We start from the raw sequence: 25,800 nt of genomic DNA, 5'->3' as shown, positions 1-25,800 counted from the left end.
TCAGTATTCTCATAGTTGTTGCATTTGGGTCCTCCATGGCTACCTCAAAATAGCCATCTGAGTGAATGATGTCCAGCTTGTTTTAGATGGGGTTGCATTTTCCTTAAAGACCAGGTTCATAGTCTGGCGGTGTTCACTGATCCAGCACTGTCACTAAAGGCTCAAGTGACTTCTGTGACTCGGAGCGCCTTTATCAGCTTCAGCTGATACGCTGGCTGTGACCTTAGGTGGACGGAGATAGCTTGGCCACAGTTACCCATTCTTAACCTATTGTTTAGATTACTGCAGTGTGTTATATGTGGGGCTGCCTTTGAAAATAGTTGGTCCAAAATAGGGCTGCAAGATTATTAACTGAGGCTGGGCATTTTGATAATATTCCTGCAGTGGCAACTGCACTGGCTCTCAGTCTGTTTCCAGGCTTGATTCAGAGTGCTGGTTTTAACCTTTAAAGCCCTAAGCAGCTTGGGGCCAGGCTACCTGAGAGAGCACCTTCTTCCCTATGTCCCTAACCAGACCTTGATCTTCTTCAGAAGCCCTGCTCCAAGTGCCCCCACCCAAATGAGGCTACTAGGGAGAGGGCCTTTTCAGTGGTGGCACCCTGTTTAGAGAATAGCCTCCCCAGTGAGACTCACCTGGCATCATCACTTTCTGTTCACTCTGGCTTTTTAAAACAGGTTTTTAAAAAATGTTTTAATATTGTATTTTGTTTCCTATTGTAATCTTTTTTGTTTTATACATTTTAGTTGTATGTTTTTTTTAATGGTGTGAGCCACCCAGAGAACAATTTATGGGATGGTTAACAGATAAAGTTGTTGTTGTTCGAGAAACTGACTTTGCTTGGACACTTGCGTTTCGGAGCTAGGACCTGGCATGAAGAGGTTCTGAACACTCACGGGTTTACACTACATTACACTGGACTTGAAGGAGCCTTTTGTAATTCTTGGTTAATGTAATGAATTAGCACATGTTAAGCTGGATTCTTAAGCATTGCTAATAATACCTGTTTAGCAAGAATGGTAGAGGTGGCAGTCAAATGGAAGGACACAGTTTGTTTTTCCTGTGTAATGTCCAATAAGAACAGCAGATGAAAATCCTGAGATGTTCAGGCTACTCAGATAAGGCAATAAGTGTTTAGGCAATTATTGTCCTTTTTATACTTGCGGCCTAAGCAGGCAAGTCAGTATCACGGAGTAGCTTTTTCTAATCTGTATGATTTGGGGTCTTGGTACTTCTAATATATTCCTTCATTATGTTCAGCAGTTACTAGGGGCATCATGTGCCTTGCTACAGACTGCAGACACAACATTGTATTGTACTAGAAAACAAAATACTGTAAACTCTTTAGGTGGCATACAAGGATCTTAAAAAAGAGAACCAGAAAATACCTTCACCACCTCGCCTCCCTAAGCGTTTTGCACAATGTCCTCTTCAAATGCTAGAATTGCATCAGTACTGTATACTGTGTTTACCCCAATAATTTATATCCACAAGCTTAAAATTGGTCAGTGAGAGGACATGTTTGGCATGTTGGTAGAATGCTGAGTGCATTATATTTCCTCATTTGACCATTAGTGGGCCAACCCTAAAATTTCTTCCATGAGCCTTTGATGGCTTCCTACCAGGAAGGCTTCAAGGGTGATCTGCTTCTTTTCTTTCCCCAGTGTATTGATTATTTTAATTGTAGACAGGCTGACTTTTTCTTTACTTTTTCCATGTACCTTTGCAATTGTGCTGAGTTGAGTTCTCCTTCTTTGCTTACAATTTTCCAAATACTTTAAGTAATAAGTTTATTGTTGTGACCACAAGTCCTAACATAGAAGCAAAAATACAACATACTGAAGTTACATCAGATAGGGTGAACTAAAACCTATGCTATACCATATATAATAAATTTATTAAAATACTGGGAAAATCACAAGTATCTGGCTGTGCACATAGTGTGGCAGAGTGAAATTGACAGTGCTGGGAGGAAGAATGATAATGCCTTTAATCACTTTGAATGAGGCTTCTCACACATGTGGTCACAGAGCAGGACCTACTATATCCTGTCTCCTTCCTATGCCCTGAAGATATTATGATGAAACCTAGTGGCACTGTAAACTGATTCAACTCAGAAGTTCCTCTTGACTATTTTTCTTTTTAAATACCAGCTAGGTAGAGGGAATATCTTGTGCTCGTCTTACCTGCCAGGCAGTAGTTCTCATTTTCAGGTGCTGTAATTGAGCCTTGTTACTGAACCTTGACTCTGGGAGGATGCCCTGCTTACAACATGCACATTCCCCAGGTCTTCAGCAAAGTCACTAGTGCTGGTGCATCCTAAAAGGTTGCATCTGTCAACAGTGGTAGCTTAGCTAGACTGCTTAGCGTTATGAATGTTGTAAGAACATGTGTGAATGTTGTAGGATTATGCATTCCTCTGGAAAGAATTAAGAAGGCATCTAGATCTCCTGCTGTTCACACAGTTAAGTGAGGGATACAAAAATGGCGAAGTGTCTTGTCCTTGCACACTCTTACAGCTACAGTGTTGGGACTCCTGGTAGGTTATTGTGTCCAAAAGGCTTGGAGGTTTGTTCTCAATCCAGACATTTTCTCTTTCTTTCCTACAATTTGATTGGTTTTGTGTGTGTCTATAAGAGATTGCTCCCCTTTGTGCTTCTACATTGCGAATTTCTCTCCTACTATCAGTGTTTTTGTATGTTTGTTGTTGGCAGTTACTGTCTACACCCCCTCACATTGTATGGTGTGGAAGCAGAGTGCTGTGGTTTTGTGTGCGGTGTATCTTGGTGTGCATGTGCTTCATTCTGACGCTGCTTGTATGCATTCATGGCTGTGATGTCATTAACTGTGGTGCTAGTACAGCCTTATTCTGGAACAAGGGCGCCCCAACCTGGGGCTGGTGTATAATTTGTTGCCCTTCTGTTCTGCTGTTCATAGTGGCTGACATACCATGCAGTCTCCTGCACATGTTTAGTGCACCATGGGCACTGCGGCATTTTCCTAATGGCAGTTGAGAAAGCAAACACTTGCGGAAATGCTGAAATTGCACAGGGGAGTTGTATGATAGCAGGTGTATGATTGCGCCATCCCCTCATACAATTTCAGTAGTTCTGTAAATGTTTGCAACTGCCATTAGGAAGATGCAGCAGTGCCCATGGTGCACTAAGCATGCATACGAGGCTGTGTAGTATGTCAGCCAGTGCTTTGATTACTTGATGTGTCCTGGGGGTTTCTGTGTGCTGCAGGGCTGCCTCTTGTATAGGTGTTTGTGATTTATGTTTGCTTTAATGTGTGTAACTAAGATTTGTAACTGTTTTGTCATATGGAGTGTCATTTGACTATCTCCTATCTATATAATACACTAAGGTCATACGTGGCAAGCCCCACCCACACAGTCCTTTATCAGTTGGAAGTAACAGAACAGAAGCACCATGGTGATTGGGCAGTGGGGATTCCATATGCAGATAAGGAAGAGGAGCAGGTAGGGGGTGAGTGAGCGAGCGAGTGGCAGGGATGGGGTGAGCAAGCATGGGCAGGGAGGGGACAAATGAGCGTGAGTGAGCGGTGGGGAGGGGGTGAGTGAGTAAGCGGCGGGGAGGGGACGAGTGAGAGTGGGTGGCTGACACTGAGCAATAAAGTAGGGGCTGTGGCGGGGGCAAGGAGAGCAACAAAGTCCTAGCACACAGATGATCTTTGCGAGTACATCTAGTAATATTAATTTTAATACTTTTGCCTTTGGCATGCTGCATTACACAAATGGAAGGAGGCAGGGAGAGTGGTCCTGAACTTGACTATGTGAATAGGACAGTGAGTCCTTCGTCCCTCCTGTGCCATGTCCCTTCTGCGCCCTTGTGGCGCTGCAGCATCAGAGTTATGCTGTAGCCATTCAAGGTGGCAACTAATTCTGTGCCAATGCAAAGGCACTAAGGTGTAATCTCATCTAACTTGTGTGTCTCTTGATAGATGATGAGATCAAACTATTTGTTTTATGTGAAATAGGGACATGAAAGGGAGGAAAATTTATTTTATGAAAGAGTTTAGAATTAAATAACACTATTGGTACAGAGCATGCACTGAGTAATAGCTTTTTCCCTATTGCAAGTATTTTTCCTGCCAGGGAGTTATTAATGCTTGAAGAGTATTTTTAAGATTTCAATTATATTGAAATATTAGCTGTCACAATATTTGATGCTGAAAGCTCATGCTTGTTAATTAGTCTTGCTAACAAGAAGGTGAGATTAAAAAAACAACAACCACCCTCTATTGTGACTTAAGGTCTCTTGTCATTCTCAGTTCTGCTGATTCTCTCTCTCTCTCTTGTATATAAGAAATTTGCCTGTAGCTGGGTGTTGAGAATGAGTGCAACTTGTCCATGTGTGTTTAAATAAGGAAACAAGAAGTACAATTCTGTACTTTAGAAAGCATTTGCTAATGTATGGTGGCGCTTGTATGGTTTATGAATATTAGGGCTGTACATGGAGGCTATTTAAGTTTGAAATGTCTGTTTATCTGGCACTAACTGTTATCTTGATTGGGATTTGCATTAAAATCAAATTGTTGTGGTGATAGGGATCTTGAGCTTGGAAGCTCAAGGCTTCCAGTTAAGGCCTGATTCATGCATTAGACCACAAAAAACAAAACTGAAAGCATCCACTGGAATGTCAGCAAAAAAAGAGACTACGTCTCAAGATGCTCCTTATATATTAGGTCCTTTTATTTCTGGTAGATGCAATATGCCCAACACGTTTCAGCAGTAAGGGGGAGTTGTAACCTTACAAGAGATCTCTGTTAAAAATTTGCAGTTTGTTAATGGATTGAAGTTAACACACAGCAAACTTCTAACAGAAAATAAAAAGGATCTCCTAGCATCTTGAGATGTGGTCTCTTATTTGGTGTGGTGTGTGTTTGTTTTTTTGGTGGGTTTTTGGGTTTTTTTGCAGATTCATACATTTCTAATAGCAAAAGAGCTAGTTACCTGTGGTTTAGCCATGTCTAGATGGAAGACCTACATGAAGTGATTGCTTCCTAGGAGCAAGACCAGGAGAGCTGGTATTGTGGTAGCAAGCATGACGTCTTCTTCTTCTTCTTCATATTATTATTATTATTATTAATAATAATAACAACAACAACATCATTTATATCCCGCTCTTCCTCCAAGGAGCCCAGAGCAGTGTACTACATACTTAGGTTTCTCCTCACAACAACCCTGTGAAGTAGGTTAGGCTGAGAGAGAAGTGACTGGCCCAGAGTCACCCAGCTAGTATTATGGGGATTTGAACTCGGGTCTCCCCGGTACTAGTCCGGCACTCTAACCACTACACCACGCTGGCTCTATAAGAAACCTTGTCCCCTTAGCTAAGCAGGGTCCACCCTGGTTGTATATGTGAGCACTGTAAGATATTCCCCTCGGGATGGAGCCACTCTGGGAAGAGCAGAAGGTTCCAGGTTCCCTCCCTGGCTTTTCCAAGATAGGGCTGAGAGAGATTCCTGCCTGCAACCTTGGAGAAGCTGCTGCCAGTCTGTGAAGACAATACTGAGCTAGATAGAGCATGGTCTGACTCAATATATGGCAATTTCCTATGTTGCGATGTTCCCATGCAAATGGAACCAGTGGATGAAAAGGGAGCATGCCATTTGCCATGCCTAACTGGGTTCTTGGATACACGATAGGGTCACAGGAAAGTTCTGTCCATGCTACTGTGGTACCCTGTGAATTGGGTTAATAAATGGGCCACGTGTGGCCTTACTGCATTCATGTATTGCATTATGTATCTTCTAGCAGTTGCTTGGATAAATCTAAGATTAGTCTCTTTTGTTCTTTTGAAAATTCAGTGAAAGGAAACTCAGTCCACAAAAATGTGACTGGCAATGCAAGCTGTTACATTCTTCCTGGTTGCCAAGTGGTGGATTTCTCATAGCAGTTACTTTTGTCTTTATCCACCTGTCACACTTTATTGCAGTCAGCTGATTTATGGTTGGCGTTAGTAACCTTTTAGCAATGCTTTGGGAAAGAGCAAAGTGATGGGGTCTTTCTAGGAATTAGGGTAGGTCTTATAGGGCCATTTTGAAATGTATTCCAAGACTGAGATATTGACTCTTTATTCCAGAAGAGTTGTTACACAGACTGTTTAACTTCTATGGTAATTTTTAGTTGCCAAATGCTTTGCAGTTCTTCTGTCATTCCTCCTCCCAGCAGCCTGTAAGGTAGGTTGCTATTGTCTCTGTTCTTGCGGCTTAGGAACTGAAGCTAGCATTGACTTGCCTAAGGTCACCCAGGGAATTTGTGACTGAACAGACACTTGATCCTGATTTGTTCCTTGATGTTAACATTAAATTGTAGCTTTCATTATTTTTAGATGCCATCCAGATGCCACAAGATTGAACATATATTGTAAATTCCTAGCTTCAGTGTTGGGTTTCTAGCCACTAGGGCATCCTGGCATCTTAAATAGTCTTATGTAGCCTAACATACCTGGGACATCTTGTAAAGTAATGGTTCTCTGACTACCTCTTGTGAGTCTCTGCACATTGGAATAAAGCTTTTTGAGCTTCTGTTGCTGTACTTGGCAGTGGCAACGCAGTTCAGAGCATATTTTATGTTCAAGCTGATCTAAATGGCCAGTAAAACTGCGCAGTGCAGCTTTCTAGAAAGTTGTACCTTTTTAGACATTGGGGGAGGGGGTCCTCATGTGTCTGAATGATCCCTCAACTGTGTGAAGGGAGAATGTATAGAAAAGTTGCATGTCAAGAAGAGAACTGTACTAGAACCCTTCCCCTTGCTGTCTTCGTGTTTGGGAGCTGAGTTCTCCCTCGCCCTGCCCAATGCTCTGAGATGATAGAGTCCCACTAGGGATGCATGACATGCATTGACTCATTGTGTGGACCAGTGCTGAGTGGAATTTAACTCCTAAATCTATGAGTTTAGGATTGCAGTGTAAGCTCGTGGTCTAGACAGCAGCTCCACTATGGCTGGCTGGTTTCCCACCATAATGGAGAACAGGAAGGCAGGGATGGAGGAGATTTTGTCATGAGCTGTGCCACCCATGCTGGTCTTGCGGTAGCAAGCATGCATCTTTCCCTTTGCTGAGCAGGGTCTGCCCTGGTTTGCATTTGAATGGGAGACTTGATGTGTGAACACTGCCACTCTGGGAAGAGCACTTGCCTGCAGAAGGTTCCAAGTTCCCTCGCTAGCATCTCCAAGATAGGACTGAGAGAGGCTCCTGCCTGCAGCCTTGGAGAAGCCACTATCAGCCTGCATAGACAGTACTGAGCTGGATGGACCAATAGTCTGACTTGGTATATGGCAGCTTCCTATGTTTATACTGATTCTGCTAATCCTTGGTTGGGACTAGAAGGATCAGCATGTTTTATGGACTTGGCCCAGTCAGTGTATCCGGCTCCAAGAAGCTCTCCATTTGGAAGACAAACTAAAGCATTCATGTCTTTGTTATGCGTCAACACATATAGGCAATGTTTTTGAAAGATCCCTTTACTTAAGGTTTGGTGTTGCAGATACCAGACTACTAAGTGGTAATCTCAATGTGTGTTTCCTGAATGGCTTTCTGGTTCCTTTCTCTTTTGCCCTGTCTTCTCCCCTCTGTCACATTTCTTTGCTTGGTCCATATTATGTCTGTGCTGGGGCCATACAATTTATCCTTGCCTCCTTAAGGAGCCACAGGCACATGCTGAGGGCCGTGATTGCAGATAGTGGAGTTGAGTAGTCCTTGTTAATGTGGAACTGAGAGCAGTTATAAGTTCAAATTTAATAAGCTTCTTAGCTCTGGAAAGTGAAAACAGATATCGGATTTCATCCCAGAAACTAATGCTCTTATGAATTATTTTTGCATTTGTTTGTGTGCTGGAAGATCCCCCCCACCCTTTTCCAGGCAGTAAACCTCACTTGTCAAATGAAAGGAAACAAAATAGTTATGCAATGTCATTTGGTGTGGTATGAAAGTTCTTACTACTTTTTCAATTAATACAGGTGAAACTCGGAAAATTAGAATATTGTGCAAAAGTCCATTAGTTTCAGTAATGCAAATTAAAAGGTGAAACTGATATATGAGACAGACGCATTACATGCAAAGCGAGATAAGTCAAGCCTTAATTTGTTATAATTGTGATGATCATGGTGTACAGCTCATGAAAACCCCAAATCCACAATCTCAGAAAATTAGAATATTACATGGAAACAATAAGACAAGGATTGAAGAATAGAACAATATTGGACCTCTGAAAAGTATACAGTGTACTGTGCTTGATTGGCCAGCAAACTCGCCTGACCTGACCCCATAGAGAATCTATGGGGCAATGCCAAGAGAAGGATGAGAGACATGAGACCAAACAATGCAGAAGAGCTGAAGGCCGCTAATGAAGCATCCTGGTCTTCCATAATACCTCATCAGTGTCACAGGCTGATAGCATCCATGCCACGCTGCATTGAGGCAGTAATTGCTGCAAAAGGGGCCCAAACCAAGTATTGAATACATATGCATGCTTATACTTTTCAGAGGTCCGATATTGTTCTATTCTACAATCCTTGTCTTCTTGGTTCCATGTAGTAATCTAATTTTCTGAGATTGGAGATTTGGGGTTTTCATGAGCTGTACGCCATGATCATCACAATTATAACAAATTAAGGCTTGACTTATCTCGCTTTGCATGTAATGCGTCTGTCTCATATATCAGTTTCACCTTTTAATTTGCATTACTGAAATTAATGGACTTTTGCACGATATTCTAATTTTCCGAGCTTCACCTGTAAACTTCGTTTTGGATTTCAGCATGTCATCAGGCTTATTCCTCTCTTTGTATATGTTCTATACATATACTTAGACCTTCTTCCTTGAATCTTGAACAGCACTTGCTTGCTTCTATGCATACCAAGTATATTTTAAATTTCCATATAGACCAGTGATTCTCAAACTTGGGTCCTCAGGTGTTATTGGACTTCAACTCCCATAATCCTCAAGCAAAGGCCACTGAGGCTGGGGATTATGGGAGTTGAAGTCCAATAACACCTGAGGACCCAAGTTCGAGAATCCCTGATATAGACTCTGCCGATCAGGATGAATTTCCGGCCAGATCAGAAATCATTTTCATGACCATAACAAGGCAAAGAGGGCAGTTGGGTGGTGGTGGGGAAGGCAGGGTTGAACCTACCTCACCCCACTCCCCCACCCCAGGTAAGCAAGAAGCTCCTCTATCGTGCGCACACACGATTCACACTGCTCCTGTCTGCTAGTCCTGGCCTCCAGGTATCCCACAATGCACCATGTGAGAGCACAGTGCATTGGCAGATTCCCTTGTGAGTCAGGTGCTCTAGGCACCTGACACTGTGTGTGCTGGGGCTGCGTGAAGCCTGAGCGCGCACACAATCCTGAACCTGGGGTTCAAGGTGTGCTCACACCTTCTAACCTTGGTTAATGGTTGGGGTTAAAAGTCAGGCTAGCAGTAGCAGAAGTGCCGGGATTGGGAGCAATCCCTGTGCTCCAAGCGAGCAGTCCCCTTCTGAAAATCCAATCTAAAAGAGAGTATCCTCACGCTATTTTGAGTGTTTCCAGTTGCACTCTTCTCCCTTCAAACCATTGACAAGGATGTGTCCCATAACTCAAGCCCCTTGTGCTACACTGGCACCACTGTGGCTCCCAATTGGCAATCTAGTGACCCCATCGGATGGAATTGCTATCTAAGAATTAGCCAAGCTATTTGCCAAGAATGCCTGAGGACAGGTGAAAATCCCGATGTAGCATTGATAGGGTGCATTTCAAGGGCTCAGCATTTTATCTCTGTTGTCTTTGAAGTACTCCTGTTAATTAGGGCAATAGTATTAAATGCACATTGCCAGTGGAGGTACTGATGCTGAGAGAAAAGGGGAGACACTCTGGCCATGGTTATTGCCTTTAAAGCCCTAAGCAGCATAGGTTCTAGTTATGTGAAGGACTACCTGCTTCCACTTGATCCTGTTAACCATATGAGGTGAACATATTACTGGAGAGGGCCCTGCTCTGAGTGGTGACTCCAGCAGAACTCAGTTGTGCACTTGAGACGGGGCCTTCTCATTGATTGTTCCTGGCTAGTAGAATACTCTGTCTTTGGAGATTTGTTCACTCCCTTCATTCTCTGCCTTCAGGGGGAAAAAAGCTGAAGACCGTCCCTTTCATCAAAGCTTTTGAGTAGCGGGGTAGAGGAGCCGTGCTGGCTGGAGTGCTGATACTGGACCACTGAGTTTGTGGTGGTGGTGTTTAAAATGTCTGTGATTAATTGTTGTTGTGGCTTTAATTTTGATTGTATACTGATCTTTATGGTATATAGTGCCATGTTTTGTGGAAGGTAGTCATATAAATATACAATGAAACAAACACAGACTAGCTTCCATTCCGTCCTAACCATATCGCCAGATCTACCAGTTTTCCCCTTAGCACAGAGTCCCACTAGCACAGGGGATCTCAACATTGGGTCTCAGAATGATGTTGAACAGTTCCCATCATCCTTTGAGGCTGGGGGTGATGAGAGTTGTAGTCCAGCATCATCTGGAGTCTCATGGTTGAGAATCCCTACACCAGCATAAGAAGTAACTTGCATAGGGAGCAAGAGGTTGCTGGTTCAAATCCCTGCTGGTATGTTTCCCAGGTTATGGGAAACACCTATATTGGGCAATGGTAAACCCCTCCTGTATTCTCCCAAAGAAAACCACAGGGCTCTGGCTGCCAGGAGTTGACACCTTTACCTTTAACATCCTGCCAGCTTTTGGTGTGCTGGTGTAACACCCCCCCCCCACACACACACAGAGCAATCCTTTAGAAGCAATTGTATCCTGCTCAGCTCTAAATCCAGGATAGGACTGCATTGTAAATCTATGTAATCCTCAAAAAAATCTTCAGGGAGAACTAATGTAAATGACTGTGGAAAAAGTCTAGGGCAATGCTAATGGTTCGTCAGAAACAGATGCTAACTCAGGAGCTCTTATTGGAGGCCCTTCTGAAAGAAGCTTAATTGATCAGGTTTTGTTACACTGCTAAAGAACCAAGTCTGAATGCACTCAAGCAATGAATGGCATATTGATAAGAAATTCAGAACAGTATTGTTTTTCATGGGCTTCCCTGGCTGTTTCTATGGGGACAAAGACGCATTTCCCGTCTGAGTGCTATTTGCTGCCCTCTGATTGCACTTCTGTGGTTTCATTCACCAGTAATGGGAAAGCATTCATAGGCAGAATAGCTTCCCCTTTTTAAATGGCAATGATTCAAGCCTTTTTTTTTAAGCATTAGACTAATGCAGGGTTCTAGCAGTGATCTGATAGATGTATAATGCCATCTTTCCAAGTGCCTATTCTATCCCTGCTTTTCAAATTGAAATGATATACTGTAATTATATTGGACAGAAGGCTTTGCGCTTATAAAGTTTTTTTTTATAAAGTAGTTCTTATCTTGCTTTGGAAGCCCATATTTATCTGACTAATTTTAGTGCAGTCATTCTTATGGTCATAGCTGGAAAACCTGACCCCTCCCCCCACCCTCTATTTATTGTTTAGGCCTAGTTGCTTGAAATATTAGGCAAGATTTCTGGTTAGCTTTGTGCTTGGCAGAGTCAAGCGTTATGTGGTAAACATAAATGGTCTCTGTCAGTTGCTACCTGCCCTGCTTCCTACGCTGGTAGGGTTGCCATATTCTGGCTTTCCAAATCCCAGTGCCTAATTTGCAAATTATGTAAATTGGCTTGAAAATAATTTTTGAGCGGAATAGTGACTGCATGTTTTGCTCCATAACTCTGCTTCTACAAGGGCTAGACCTTAGCCTTAAAAAAAAAAAAAAGCTGAAATCCAAGCAAATCTGGGTGAGATGCTTAAAATTTGCATGAAACCTGGAATTTCAGGGGGCATGGCAACTCTATATCCAGGGCATCTAGTACAAAGTTTGCAGCAGACGTCCTTGCCCATGTTCTCTGCGCTTTGCAGAGAACTCGGATAGGCAGGGGACATCTTTCTGTAAGCGACAGAGGTTGCTCCCCTTTGAGCCCTCTGATGCAAGACCCACCTGCTGGATCAGGCCAAGGCTTATCCAGTCAGGCATCCTTTCTCCCACAGTAGCCAACTGCATCTTTCCAAGTGGCTAATGGAGAGTCACAGCAGGAGAGAGGGCATGTCCTCAACTCCTGCCTGTAGGCTTCCAGCGGCATCTGGTGGGCCACTGTGTGAAACAGGATGCTGGACTAGATGGGCCATGGGCCTGATCCAACAGGGCTGTTCTTATGTTCTTATGCTTCTAGGAAGCCCACAAGCAGGAAATGAAGGCATATTCCCTCTCCTGCCATTGTTCCCCTGAAACTACTGTTTAGAGGCATAATGAATTCTTGCTGCACAGAGTACCTTAGTACGGTACATGTCTTCTGCTGGGTATTGAAGCAGCTTGACTGTGCTTCACATACAGAAGATCCCAGATTTAATCCTTGGCATCTTCAGATAATGCTGGGGAAAATCCCAGTCTGAGTGTAGGCCTTTGAATTTGTGCATGGCACAAACACTGTCTCTTTGCATCAGGTGTTATGGTACAAAACCAGCCTGAATGCACAGGGCTTGTTGTTTGGATGCTCTTCTTAATAATGAGAGAAACATTTTGATTCCTTGCTCTCTGGGTCTTCCAGTCTGTCTGTAAGTGATGCTAGGCCAATTTTAGGAGGGCTTCTTGATTTTTTTTTTTTAATGATACTTAAGTTGAAAAATTCTATACAACATGATGTGTATATGTGAAAGCTATACAGGCATTGATCATGTGTGTGCATTTGCTCTGGCTTAATCCATTCAGCAGGATAAAAACGTGTCTGCTGCTTGTTTGCTTTATCCTGTCGGAGATTATGGTGGAACAAGCAGATAAAGGCCAGCTGTTGTTCAATGGTCTGGTTTAAACAAAATCTGCTTTCCTGTGAATGTATGTCCTTGATTCTTCAGTACAGTAGAGGCTTTAATTAATTACTTTAATTAAGAAAATGAAGCCAGGTTTGGTATTCCAGTCTGTTTTGTAGGAGGAGGCAGGAATACTGCAGAGGAACAAACTTCTATTCAGAAAATCTGAAGTATGTTAAACATCCAATATCCCTGGCAGGAGAAGAAGAGTTGAGGGTGTCTCTGTCCACAATGTCAGAATTATGTCTAAGAACCAAAAATAAATAAATAAAAACCAATCAAACACACACCCAGAAGAATATCGAGGCATAGGGAATTCAGAAATCTTCCCGAAAGTAAGCCAAAGCTTGGACAGACAGCACCATGCTCTCGGAAACGTGTCTGGTCTTTTCTCTTTGGCAATAATATCACAGGTAAATAAGTGTTTAGGCAAAGTGGTAGGTGTGATTTGATTTTTCCAGGATATGGGGAGGGCATCTGTCACACGATGGGTTGTCAGGTTCCACATGCTCCGAGACAGGGCCAATCAAATTCAAGCACACGCTCTATCCCCTCAGCACCTCCCAGTTTGACCCAGTTCTGGTCCTGTCTAGCTCCGTGAACAGTTGTGCATGTGAGATCTGATCTTTACTCTTTCTTCTAAATTCTCTGTGTGCAAGGGGGGGAAAGGAATTGCTTTTCTCGGCGATCTTTCGGTAGTGTTACCTTCGAATTTTATTTTGTCTCATCTGCCCTTCCCGCCCCCGCCCCGCCTCTCCTCTCTACCACGACAATTAGTCTTGCTGATTGGTTTTTCGTTGATTTCCTATTGCTCCGTTTCCTGGCCTCATTTATTTTCGTACCTTTCGTTGGTCTCCTATCGTTCTTTTTGTCCTTGACTTCCCTCCGGCCCCTATCTCTCTCACCGCTCCTTTCCTTCTTCACGTGACGGACGGAGGGTCTTTAAGGAGTGATGGAACTCTCGCATACGGGAGACATGCTGAAAGGCTCCCTCTCAGAGGGTCCTTTGTCGGATGCCCCAGCCCTTGAACCGCGGAGTGGGCAGGCTTTGGCCAAGGGAGCTACGGCCCCGGCGTGCGAAGCAACGAAGGGAGCTTTGGCCCCAATTGCTCCCCAGAGAGGGGTAATGGCGGCGATCTCGGTAATGGTGTGATTTGATTTTTCTTCTATAAACTGCCAATAGAGACACAGAATTATTTCAAACCCCCTAAAAGATCTACTTTAAAGTTAACTCTTAACTTAAGGTTAGGTTGACTAACTTTGGTGAGCTCTTGTATTCTTGGGAGATGCTAGGCAATTAACCCAACCCTCTTGTGGATGGTATCTTCTGTGATAAGATTGACATCACCTAGCAGAAGGGGATTAACCGGTACTGAATATATGCACTAAATGTTATGGAATCCATAATTTGAGTGTACTGAGGAATGAATGTACTTCCTGAGATCCTGTAGGCAAACAATAATCAGTATCCTTCACATAATGCATGTGAAATATCACACTAATTCTACTGTAAAAAAAAAGAAAAGGTAGAGATTCATTCCTCCTTTCCTTACAAGTAGAACCGTAACTGCACTTGAATTGAAATTTTATAAGGTGAAATAAGATTCAAGAGCTAGATTAATTTTATTTATATCTATGTAAACCGCTTTGGAAACTCTTGTTGAAAAGTGGTATATAACTATTCATCATATTCGTATCTATCCTGTGTTGGTTGTCCCTAGGTAAGCAATAACTGACAGCAGTTTAATGGCTTGGGACTGTGCACAGGAATAGCTTATAGCTGCATATTCCTGTTTTAACATACCTCCTAGGGCCAGTTTGAATGATAATTTAATGCTTGGAAGAGGAAGGCGAACATGTACATCTTTTAATTGTGGGGGGTGGCAGGGGGAGTTCAGACTCCCCCCCCCCCCCAAGATTAGATGAGGGCATGCCACATGGGAGGGAGATAGGCACTAGGCCTTTTTTGGAGGTGTGTGGCAATATCCCTCAGAATTTGCTTTTTTGCACATATTCTCCATACTTAACACTATCTCATCAGTGATACACCAGTCAGTTTCTCTCTGCTTTCTTGTGATATAAAAGACCAGTCCATAAGGAAGAAACGTACAATCATTAAAATCTGTTTGCCATGCTAAGCCCACAACTGAGGCAAACTGCCATTTGTGGTTTTTAGTACCCCCACAGGAGTATGGACAGGCCTTAGGATGCAGAGGAATTGATCAGTCTGTGACAAGAACTTCCTCTGCATGTGCACTGAGGGGAGACCCAGGGGCGGATTAAGCTTTTTGCTGCCCATAGGCAAAAAGGCTTTAGCCGCCCTTTTACCTTAAAACAACGACGACACCACTACATGGTGGCAGTAGCAGCAGGCGAGGGGAAGTTTCCCATTTTACCCTCTAAAGAACTCCGCTGCTGCCGGTGGGATTGGGCATGACGGTGGCTGCTTCAGGGATGGGGGGGGCGAGGAGGGAGAGTTCCCCCTTTAACCTCTGAAAACACCGCTGCGCAGTAGTGGGAGGGGGGGCGGGGAACTCCTTTCAGCTTCCCTCCTCCCAAGTGACTGCACGGGCCTCTCAGCTGTGCAGCCCATTGTCTGCCTTCCTCCACATGCAGTCACTTGGGAGGAGGGGAGCTGGAAGGAGCTCGCCACCTCTCCATCCTGCCACACAGCGGCGTTTTCAGAGGTAAGTGGGGGAACTCTCCCCTCCTTGTCCCCCCTCCTTCCCTGCAGCTGCCGCCGTGCCCCATCCCGCCACCAGCAGTGGCATTCTTTAGAGGGCAAAAGGGGAAACTTTCCCTCGCCCCCCCCCCTTCCTGTAGCTGCTGCTGCAGTAAAAGGGGACTTTCTCCTCACTCCCACCCCACCCTCACTGCAGCTGCCGTTGCCCCCAGAGATGGGTGGCAAAATTTGAGGAGCCATAAAATTTGCCAATCAAATTTTGCTGCCATAGGCAAATGCCTGCTCTGCCTCTCCATTAATCTGGGGAGACCTCAACAGTAGGAGAAGTGCTGCTACCTTCTATACTGTGAGGTAAGAACCTGTTACTGTGAACTGCGTATTTATGACCTCCTTATTCAAGGCTATCTGCCAAAAGGACTTTCACCTTTGCTAATAAATGTCTCTTGAAGTTAGGAAGGTTTGATGTGTGGCTGGAGGTCTTAAAGAGCAGGCTTCTGTGTAATAAAATAAATCCCATGTTGTTTTTCTTATTGCTGCTAAGCACACAGAACTCTTCTTTCTTTTGGTTCTGTAATGCTGCTGAAATTGGATTTTTCAAGTTACCTGTGTACTAGATGCAGCACTTAGTATACTGTTGGGCCTGCTTAAATGTAATAGCAGTATTATGTGGATACAACTAGGTATGGGCAGAGAAATTTCATGAATAAAATCGAACACCCTCGGCTTGGATTGGATTTCAGCAGCATTTTCTGAACTCTGTCCAAATTCTACCTGAAACTGGACCCTACCAAAACCTTCGGGACCCAGGACATTGCAGAGAGCCCACCAAAACCTTTAGAACATTGCAGAGGGCCCAATAATCTCTCCTAATAAGTATATTATTATTTCTAATGAAAAGTTCTCAAAGTGGTTTACATAGAAAAAGAATAAGATGATGATTTCCTGTCTCAAAGGGCTCACCGTTTCAAAGAAGCACAAGGTAGACACCAGCAATAACCACTGGAGGGATGCTGTGCTGAGATTAGATAGGAACAGTTGCTCTTCCCCTGCTAATCATAAAGAGAACTGCCACTTTGAAAGTTGTCTCTTTACCCAGTTAGCTGGACTTAAGTAGCACTGAATCCCTTGTATACTTAGGCCTATAAGACTAATTGACTTCCAAGGCAAGTCTTTGAGGTCATTCATGCAATCAAAAACTCCATTCTACCCAGATTGGGGAGCTGTGTGTACTCCCAATTTTCGGTTGTGTGGAAGCAAGACAGGAGGAAAACCTGGGTGGCTTTTCCTCTTACCTTGTTTCCACATAACCAAAATGTGAGAGTACACACGGCTCCCAAATCTGGGTAGAAGGTGGTTTTTTATTTTGTGGATGATCTCTATGTCTAATCCACTGTTGCACAAGTTAGAAAGTTCTAATGAGTGGCTGTGAACTGAAGTTACTGGGTGTACCTGTGATTTGTATGCCTTGGAGCTATTTGTAACTGGTTGGCACTGGCAATAAGAGCCTCCAAAGATTTCAGTCTGTGTGATGCAGACTGGGTCATTGTCCCTCATGGATGACCACCAGGGGAACATCTGATTCTTTTTGAAGGTGTCTAAACAAGATTTAGATGTTATAATTGGTGGATTAGATGATCATGGTGTCTGAACTGTTCTGGATGTGATCAAACTTCTTCTTAAGAATTAGGTTCACAGCTTGGAAGTGCTTCTGGACTTTGCCTTTGTCCTGAATGTCCAGGTGGCTGAAGTGGCCAGGAGAGCTTTTTATTAGCTCAGGTTAGTATGCCAGTTGTGTTCTCTCCTGGTCAAGACGGATCTGTTCACTTCCTTTCATGCTTTGGTAACTTCAAGGTTATATCACTGCAGTGCTCTCCATGTGATACTGCTTTCAGAACCTGCAATTGGTCCAGAATGTGACGGTGACCTTTTTAAAGTGGTGCTGGCTGCATAGCATGCATCATTCTGGTGTCCTGACAACTTCACCGGCAGCTTTTTGGCTTCCAGGCCAAATTTAAAGTTCCAATCTTGATCTTTATAGCCCTAATTAGTCTCAAAAGATATATCTTAAGGATCACCCTTTCCTATACAAACTCATTCAGTTGCTCAGATTATCTTCAACATTACAGTTGCGCCTTGGACTGTAGAGGAGATGATTACAAGAGATAGTCTTCTCATTAGTGACATCAATACTTTGCAACTCCCTCCTTGGAAAAAAGTTGATGGCTTCTCTTTTGGGTTCCGTTCTTTATTGTAGAACATCTGCAAGGAAGAGAAGCAGAAGGATTTTGCTTGTCTTTGTTCTTGTTTGATCTTTTAATAGTTTTAAAATGTTTTGCTTTGGGGATCTCACTTAGCTGGAAAGGTGACACCTGAATATAATTTGTATTGGTTTCTAAATAAATTTCTTGAACTTAAAGACTGGGTGTAAGGGATGTTGGAGGATATCATAAAATGCAGATGCTGGGGTTTCCTCCTTTCCCACCCCAGGGTACTGAAGGAGAGACTTGTTTTGAGTTCGATTTGTAGGTTACTTTGATCTTTGAAGTGTAACATTTGATTGTCATGAACCTTGTGCCCTTCTTTCAAATAAAGATAGTGTAGGTGTAATTAAAAAAATTGGCTTACCTTCTGTAAATCTGTGTGTTACCTTGATTCAAGTAATTAGTTTCAGTATCCATCTTTTGAAAAGAACATTGGTAGGACCCTTCAAAATAGTTGTTGAGGACTGAAGAAAATCTCAAGTGTTTGCTCAAATACTTTAAACAAAACACAAATGTCTGCCTAGGAATTTGAACTTATTTTCATCCTTCTCATATCCATTCCCTTCTGGTCCCTCTTATGAACTTGGACTAGGCACAACCCATAGAGCTGCAAGAAATCCAGCTGGATGTAGTTTACCTTTCCTAAAACCTGTGTGATTGTTGGGGATCTGCAAATTTTGACTTGCCTCAGTAGTCCTACCCCAACCCTAAAACCCAGCTTGGGAAAGAATACAGGTGACCCTCATTATCCATGGTCTTGGCACCCATGGTTTCATGTATCTGCAGTTGGGTCACAGTGATCCAGTTTCTTTATTCACAGGGCGAGAATAGGGTTATTTTCACCTATCTGCGGTTCTTGAGTGGTAGGAAATGACTTCTGGTGTCATTTCCTGCCACCATTTTGTAGCGCTGAGCCATTTAGTGGCTCTTTTCTGCAAACCAAATGAACAGAAACTCTAAAAAACAACAACACCCAACTACTAAGTTCTGAGGACTTGGAAGTGTTGGAGGCATTGCTGGAGAGAGAGTAAGGTACTGTGTTTATTTATGCTCCTCCTCCCCCCACTTTTTCTTGTGATTTTTCAGCACACTTCAGTGTGTTTCGGAACCTCACCCTCCCGCCCTTGCCGGGGACACCCCCCCACCCAGGTTTAAGGTCTCTTTATTCCCGGCTTTGTTATCCGTGGAAATTGGAAGAACAGAACCTTCACAAATAAAGAGGGCCTCCTTTATTGTGCCTGACATACTGAGTTTTGGAGGCATGTGGAAGAAGCAAGACTTGTCAAGGATGAGCCCCCTATCCATCACTCATTTTATGCTGATGAGGTACCACCAGATTAAAAGATATAGTAAATGGTGGCCTGACAGGAGCATGATCCCCAGTGATGGTCTCACAATCTATTGATATAATAATTGTTTATGTTCACATTAAAAAATATCTTGTACATCTATTGTGCATCTGTGGCTTGGTTCTGTTGCTAGTTGCTGCTGAAGGTTGCCAGCTGCTGCCAAATATTCTGTTGTGTATCTTTTCTCAACCTGTGTCTGTGTCAGAAAGTGACCTCGGCATATGAAAAGGTGACTTCTGAAATGGCAGATACACATCCTATTCTCTGAGTGTGCCTTTGACTAGCCAGCTTCTGGCATTTGTCAGACACCTTAGCTGATTCTCTGCTTATTGTTTCGTGCATCTCTGGCCTGCTTCCTATCATGTGTCTTTAAATGGGTGGGTGGGGGGGAAGAGTTGTTAACCAGGAATGTTCCTCTTAACTGCAGTTGTGGATGAGGGCAATGTGAGACTTTCCTTCCCCTTGCACTGCAGAGAACTGGAGTGAGAAGGGTTCTTTTATTTTGTGCTGAACTTTGAAGATGATCAGAAGCAGTGGGTTTGACCATCTTCTGACCATTCTCCAAACCAATGTGAAGTAGAGAATGATCTCTCCCAAGCCCTCTTGAACTTGGGGTATGGGGAGGGGAAGGTTCAGATCACTTTTCTTGGAATGTGGTGAGAGATTCTCACTGCTTCAGAGTGTTCTGCGGCCCTGTGTGAATAGAGAGCTGACAGCTCCACCCACATCCTAATTGTACCAAGTTGGAGAACAACTGAACAGGGCTGTTGCCTCTCGAATGGAACAAGAACTCAAAAGGACTTTTTTGCATGTCTGTGGCTTACCCCAATTTGGCAACTATATGGTTATTTGGCAATGAGTCTAATAGTTGCTGCTTTCTTCTTGCCCTACAGGACTCGAGTGAAATTGGAGAGCCTTGAAGATGCTTACATTCTACGGGGAAATGACGACTCTCTTTCTGATAAGCATGGATGCCCAGCCTACGTGAGCCCAGAGATCTTGAACACAAATGGCAGCTACTCTGGCAAGGCAGCGGACGTGTGGAGTCTAGGTGTCATGCTTTACACAATGCTAGTTGGACGCTATCCTTTTCATGACATTGAGCCTAGTTCTCTCTTCAGCAAGATCCGCCGCGGGCAGTTCAGCATTCCAGAGACTTTATCCCCCAAGGCAAAATGCCTTATACGTAGCATCCTGCGCCGGGAGCCCTCAGAAAGGCTGACTTCGCAGGAAATTCTGGACCATCCTTGGTTTTCTACAGATTTTAATGTGTGTAATTCAGGATATGGTGCTAAGGAAGTAACAGATCAGCTGGTGCCTGATGTCAATATGGAAGAGGACTCGGATCCGTTCTTTAACTGAACATTAGAACTACTGGCCAGAAGGTGCATGGTCCAGAAAGGACAACATGAAGGGAGTTCTTCCTGATCATGCAGAATTATCTGTGTCTCAGCCTGGTTTGATAGCAAAAAGACAACCCAGAGTTCTCTTTGGAGAAGGAATGTCCAAGAAATGAGCTAACACAACAGATGTAGCATGGTGGAGATGATGATTAGGTGGATGGAATTACTGCTATCAAGTTAGATTGACATAGAAGGAGGTGGCAGCATGGAGCAACTGTAGCTTCTCATCTTTATGGAGCCAAGGACACTGCACACCCATGTTCCAGTGCAGCCACTAATCCACTCCTGATTCAGTTTCATTAAAATACTTATGGTTCCCAGTGAACAGAAACTTTTGCCTCAACTTGCATCTTGGCATCGCACTGTTAGATATTTAACTTCAGCCATTATTCAGGGAAGGTACAATTAGCTATTTGATTCCCCCCCCCCGTATCACTTTTTAAAATCCGATGTTTAATAGCTTCAGTGAGATTTCTTTTCGGGAGGGAGGGAAGCGCACAAAGGAAGACATGAGAGGGTGCTAAACCAAGTTTTAGTTCATGTTTCGTGAAGGCTAACGTTTTGCATTAACAGTTCTTCTAAATAAACTACTTTAATTCTTGTTAAGAGAAATGAGATTTGAAATGTTTTGTTCCCTTAAGAGGGAAGGGACTGTCCCTTACCAAGCTGTTCTAGTTTTTGGTCAAATGGTTTTGTTGAAGGCAGCAGCTAGACATTAGACTTCCAGCTGTGATTGAATACTTTAATGGCAAGATAATTCTTTTTTAGGTTTTTTTCTTTTAAAGTGGGGGTTAAAATGCTGGCTTCCACTTTACCATACTGAACATAAATCTGACTGCATTGGGTGAGAATCTCCCTGTGGAATCCTTTTAAAAAGGAAAAGGGACCTAATCCTGTATCCACTTTTTCCTCTGGCTGTTGTGAATATGAACAGGGGAACTCTTTATTATTGAAGAAAAAATGTGGCATTTTCCCTCCCTCCTGCCCTTCCCCATCACCACAGTTTCTTAGAATGGCAATGTCTTTGGGGTTTTTTTCAATTTTTTTTTTTTTTAAAGAATGCTGTTCTAATATTCTTGTTGGATCTGCCTTGGATATACTATAAAAGGGTATGAATAAGCTGAACATTACTTAGGATACAAATCTGTCTCAAAGTACACAGTAATATGCACCTTTTTGTATTGTCAAGACTTATTTATTGATGAAACTGTCACAGTTGTGATGAATTAAGCCAGTACTTCAATTACGGGTTGACTTGGGGTGACATGTTACATGTTGTAGTTAACACTTTTATTTTTCTCTTCAGGTATTCCTGTCCCTGAATGACATACTTTTATTATGATGATTATTATTTTAGCTCCCCACCACCACCACCACCTCCTCCACCTTCCTTAGAGAGCTTTCATTTTGACTTAGACTGGCAAATGATTTTTATTACTGCTTTTATATTGCTGTATGATATTGGGGGAAAACAAAACAAACAACTCTCTTGGCATAAATATTTGTGTTTCCAGTACCTCAGTTGTTCTGATGTTACTGCCTGTATGCGTTTTTGTGAAGTGGTCTTGTTTTTTGGGTAGGTACATGTGGACTCTGTAGTATGTAAATGTTACTTGAATTTTGTGCTTAATTATAGTATGTGGCATGTGCGTACAGCTACTTGGCATTTGACGTATGGATGCTATTTGCCTGCCCTGCAGGAAGGTTTCGATCCCACTCTCAAGATGATGGTTCACAGTTCCTTATCAAGAGACAAAGCTGCAGCTGACCTGCCTTGGTTCTATTTTGGTATCTGAGAATATAAAGGAGTAATGTTTTTACACTCTGAAGATGGTGCTGTGTTGAGGGACTTCATTTTTTTAATGTTTATTTTATAAACTTGTAGGAGGAAAGATTGGTGATGTGCATGGTGGGATTTTATTGCCTCTGGTGCTTTGTCTTGTATTTGGTTTAATGTTTTTGTCCTAATCTCTTCAATAAACAAAATTGTGCATATTTAACTAAATTCAGTTTGTGAAGGCTTTTTAAAATTGTTCCTAATTGCTGCAATAACATTGTACTTTGTTTACAGTGGATAGTATCCTGATCTCTTGTATAGAAGGCCTCTGTGACCTCAAGCTCCCCCCATTCACAGAAGAAGGGCTGCACTCATGCAAGGGGCCTTTCCATGATCACAACATGAATAGAAGGAGATGGTGGCTACAGAGCATCTTTGTTCAGAAGATTAGGATACAACCCTATATTTATATTGCATCTTCTTTCCCTCCGGATTTTTTTCCCAGGGTATGGGGAGGGCATCCGTCACATGATGGGTTGTCAGGCTCCGCATGCTCCGAGACAGGGCCAATCAAATTTAAGCACGTCCTCCATCCCCTCAGTATCTCCTTATGTGACCCAGTTCTGGTCCTGTCTAGCTCCGTGAACAGTTGTGCTTTTGTGAGATCCAAACTTTCTATACTTTTTCACCTATTTTTTCTGTGTGCAAGGGGGGGAAAGGAGTTTGCATGTTTTCTCGGTTGCTTGTACTTTCTTTTTCGCTTCAGGTTCCCTCTGTTTGTTTTGCCTCAAGTCCCCTTCCACCACCACCACCACATTCCATCGTTTGCCTCCTACTGGTCTTTTTCCTCACCTTCTCCTTACCTTTGCTAACGCTACGGAAGGAGTGTTTTTGTCGGGAGGAGAAATTGAACTTGCGCACACGGGCGACATGTTGAAGGGCTCCCTTTCCGAAGGACCCTTGTCTGATGTCCCATTGCTTACCCCACGGAGTGGAAGGTCGGCATTTACAGGAGCTTCGGCCCCGGTTAGCGCGGCAATTACGGGAGCTCCGGCCCTGGTTGCACCCCAGGAAGGGGAATTAGCGGCTAGCTCGGAGAGAACTGGAGGGACTAGCTCAGAGAGAGCTGGAGCCGCAGCGCTACGGCAGGGAGAAGGGGCGGGAAAGCCGCTTCCTACAACGTCTCCTAAACCGTTCGCAAAAGTTCAAAAGAAATCAAAGCATTTGAAGGGGAAGGACGGCACGAAGCCAAAGAAAAAGAAGAAACATGCCGCTAGTACTACCCCACTGAGCGAGCGCTTACAAATGCGAGCGGTAAGGGCTCAACAGCCAGATAAACCGCTTAACGAATTTCCCGCCGAAAACGGGTCCGCCATTTTAGGAGCAACCGGGCGCCCTGAAGCGGCAAACCCGCAGCCTAGCTCCGTTCCATAGTTGAGCGCTTTAAGTACCATGCCCATGGGGCTGTTGGCTAATCCTTTGACTACTACTACTAGTCTCATGGGGGACTTGCAGACTTCTGATCGCATTATGGCGCGTACGCACTTCAGTATCGGAAATGAAATGGCAAGTATCAGGGGCCCTAATGGTGAGCAACTCTCCATTAAGGAGTTGCAATGGCTGGGAAATTTTGTAAAGAACCAGTGCATGGCCTTGGTCTCCCCCTTGCTGGGACAAGTTACTGCGCCTATGGGTTCTGGGGTGACTGTGGAAGGTTCTGCTATCGATCCTACAACGGTAGCTGCAAAGGTGGCTCCTAGTCGTAGACCCCGACGGCCATCCTTTTTGTCTTCTCCAGACTCCAGTCCGTCTAGACGCCATATCCCCGTGGGGGAACGTGTTTGGTTTGCTAGACGTTATAAGAAGCGTCACTTTAGGAGGGGCCAGGGTGAGTCGTCGTCTTCCGATGAAGACTTACCCAGATCTAAAAGAATGTGTATTAGTGAGAATACCAGTGCTTCAGTTCCTAATGTGAATGCTAACACTCGTGCGCTGGCTGAGAATGTTTTCCAGGAGACACGTACTGGCCATACGCATACAAATCTAATCCCTCAGGCATCCCCGATTGACCCAAAGTCCATTTCTTCGGGTACTGAAAGGGAGGAGGGAGAGCTCTCTGATGAGCAGGCACCTTCTGAGAAGCCCAATACAGCCAGACTTTATTCAACAGCAGAATTTGAGATACTGCTGGCAAAGGCTAAGAGAGCTATCAAAGACGTCTCTAAGGAGTCTGGTGGTCAACCAGTTTCTGGTTTGGATCAGGAGGTGTTCCCATCAACATCTTCAGCACCCGCCACCGTACCTTTCCCCTCCTTGTTCAAAGAGGTTATGATGGCAGAATGGGGTACCCCTGTGTCAGCTAAGCCCATTTTCCTAAAAAATTGTATACATTACCGCCTGATATTATGTCCATGTTAGCTATTCCAATTGTAGATGCACCTGTGATGCAATTGGTGTCTGTATCCTTAGTGAATAGAGAGGGTGAGGAGTTCCTAAAATCCCCAGAGGAGAAGAAAACTGACCACCTGCTGTGTAAGGCCCACGACACATCGTCAACGGTGATAAGAGCAGCCTCCACGAACTCCATCTTCGCCAGAGCAACGATCCTGTGGACCAAGGAATTGGCAAAGCTAGTACCTCCGGAAAACCTAAAATTACGACAAGGTTTGAACAAGATAGCCAGGGCGTCCGCTCTTATGGCGGACTCTAGTTTAGACTGTCTTCAACATGCATCCAGAGCTATGGCAGCTAACGTGGCTGTGAGGAGGGGTCTCTGGTTAAGACATTGGAGAGTTGATGCTAAGTCAAAAGCGTCCCTAGCGGCCACTCCATTCAGGGGCACTAAACTGTTTGGGGAGTCTCTAGAACCGGTACTGGTGGAGACCCAAGATAAGAAAAAGGCTGTGCCAGGGGGACGAGGGGACACTAGGAGATCCTTTCGAGGGGGTGGAAACAGTTTTCAAAACTCCTTTCGTCCCTACTGATCATTTAACTGATTTAATCCCTCAGGCTTTCGAGAAGGATTCAGGGACCGTGAGTTCCGAAGCGCTCAGTACAGATCAAAGTGGCAACAATCCTGGAACTTCAGGAACAGAGGTACTGGGAAGGGCAGAGCAGGGGGTTTCCCTTCCAACCAGCCTAAACATGCCCGTAAACAATGACTCTCTCCAGGTGGGAGGAAGGCTGAGAGCCTTTGCCCGGGCCTGGGGCAATTCCACCACAGACCGTTGGATAAACCAAACGATTTCTCAGGGATACTCCATAGATTTTTGGGCAACCCCCCCCCCCGACTTTTTCTTCGAAACGCCAGTGTCCAATTGCGAATCAAAGAGAAAGTTGATGGAAGTTGCCATACAGCACCTTTTGGAGATTCGAGCCATAGAGATGATCCCTGTGTCAGTGGAACCAGTGGTAGTTTTTTCTCGTTTG

General features: G+C 43.9%; 1 protein-coding gene and 1 long non-coding RNA gene across 4 annotated transcripts in view; one reads left to right on the top strand and one right to left on the bottom strand.

Moving 5' to 3' along the window:
• Window positions 1-22,599, top strand: part of TRIB2 (tribbles pseudokinase 2) — a 31,876-nt gene extending 9,277 nt beyond the window's left edge. For all 3 annotated transcript variants that reach the window (XM_053285597.1, XM_053285596.1, XM_053285595.1), the window contains one exon: window positions 20,085-22,599. In XM_053285597.1, the coding sequence (XP_053141572.1) occupies window positions 20,085-20,553 (469 nt within the window). In that variant the 3' untranslated portion in view covers window positions 20,554-22,599. The remainder of the gene's footprint in view (window positions 1-20,084) is intronic.
• LOC128340474 (uncharacterized) lies at window positions 12,782-15,369 on the bottom strand. The gene is made up of 3 exons (XR_008313736.1): window positions 15,227-15,369; window positions 13,741-14,071; window positions 12,782-13,144 (listed from the first exon to the last, which is right to left on the bottom strand). It is a non-coding gene; the product is annotated as an uncharacterized LOC128340474 (long non-coding RNA).
• Window positions 22,600-25,800: the final 3,201 nt, after the last annotated feature.

This window comes from Hemicordylus capensis, chromosome 1 (genome assembly GCF_027244095.1).
Source record: "Hemicordylus capensis ecotype Gifberg chromosome 1, rHemCap1.1.pri, whole genome shotgun sequence".
NCBI classification, from domain to species: domain Eukaryota; kingdom Metazoa; phylum Chordata; class Lepidosauria; order Squamata; family Cordylidae; genus Hemicordylus; species Hemicordylus capensis.
Note: the sequence above shows the minus strand (reverse complement) of the source record. Positions and strands in the feature narration are given on the sequence as shown.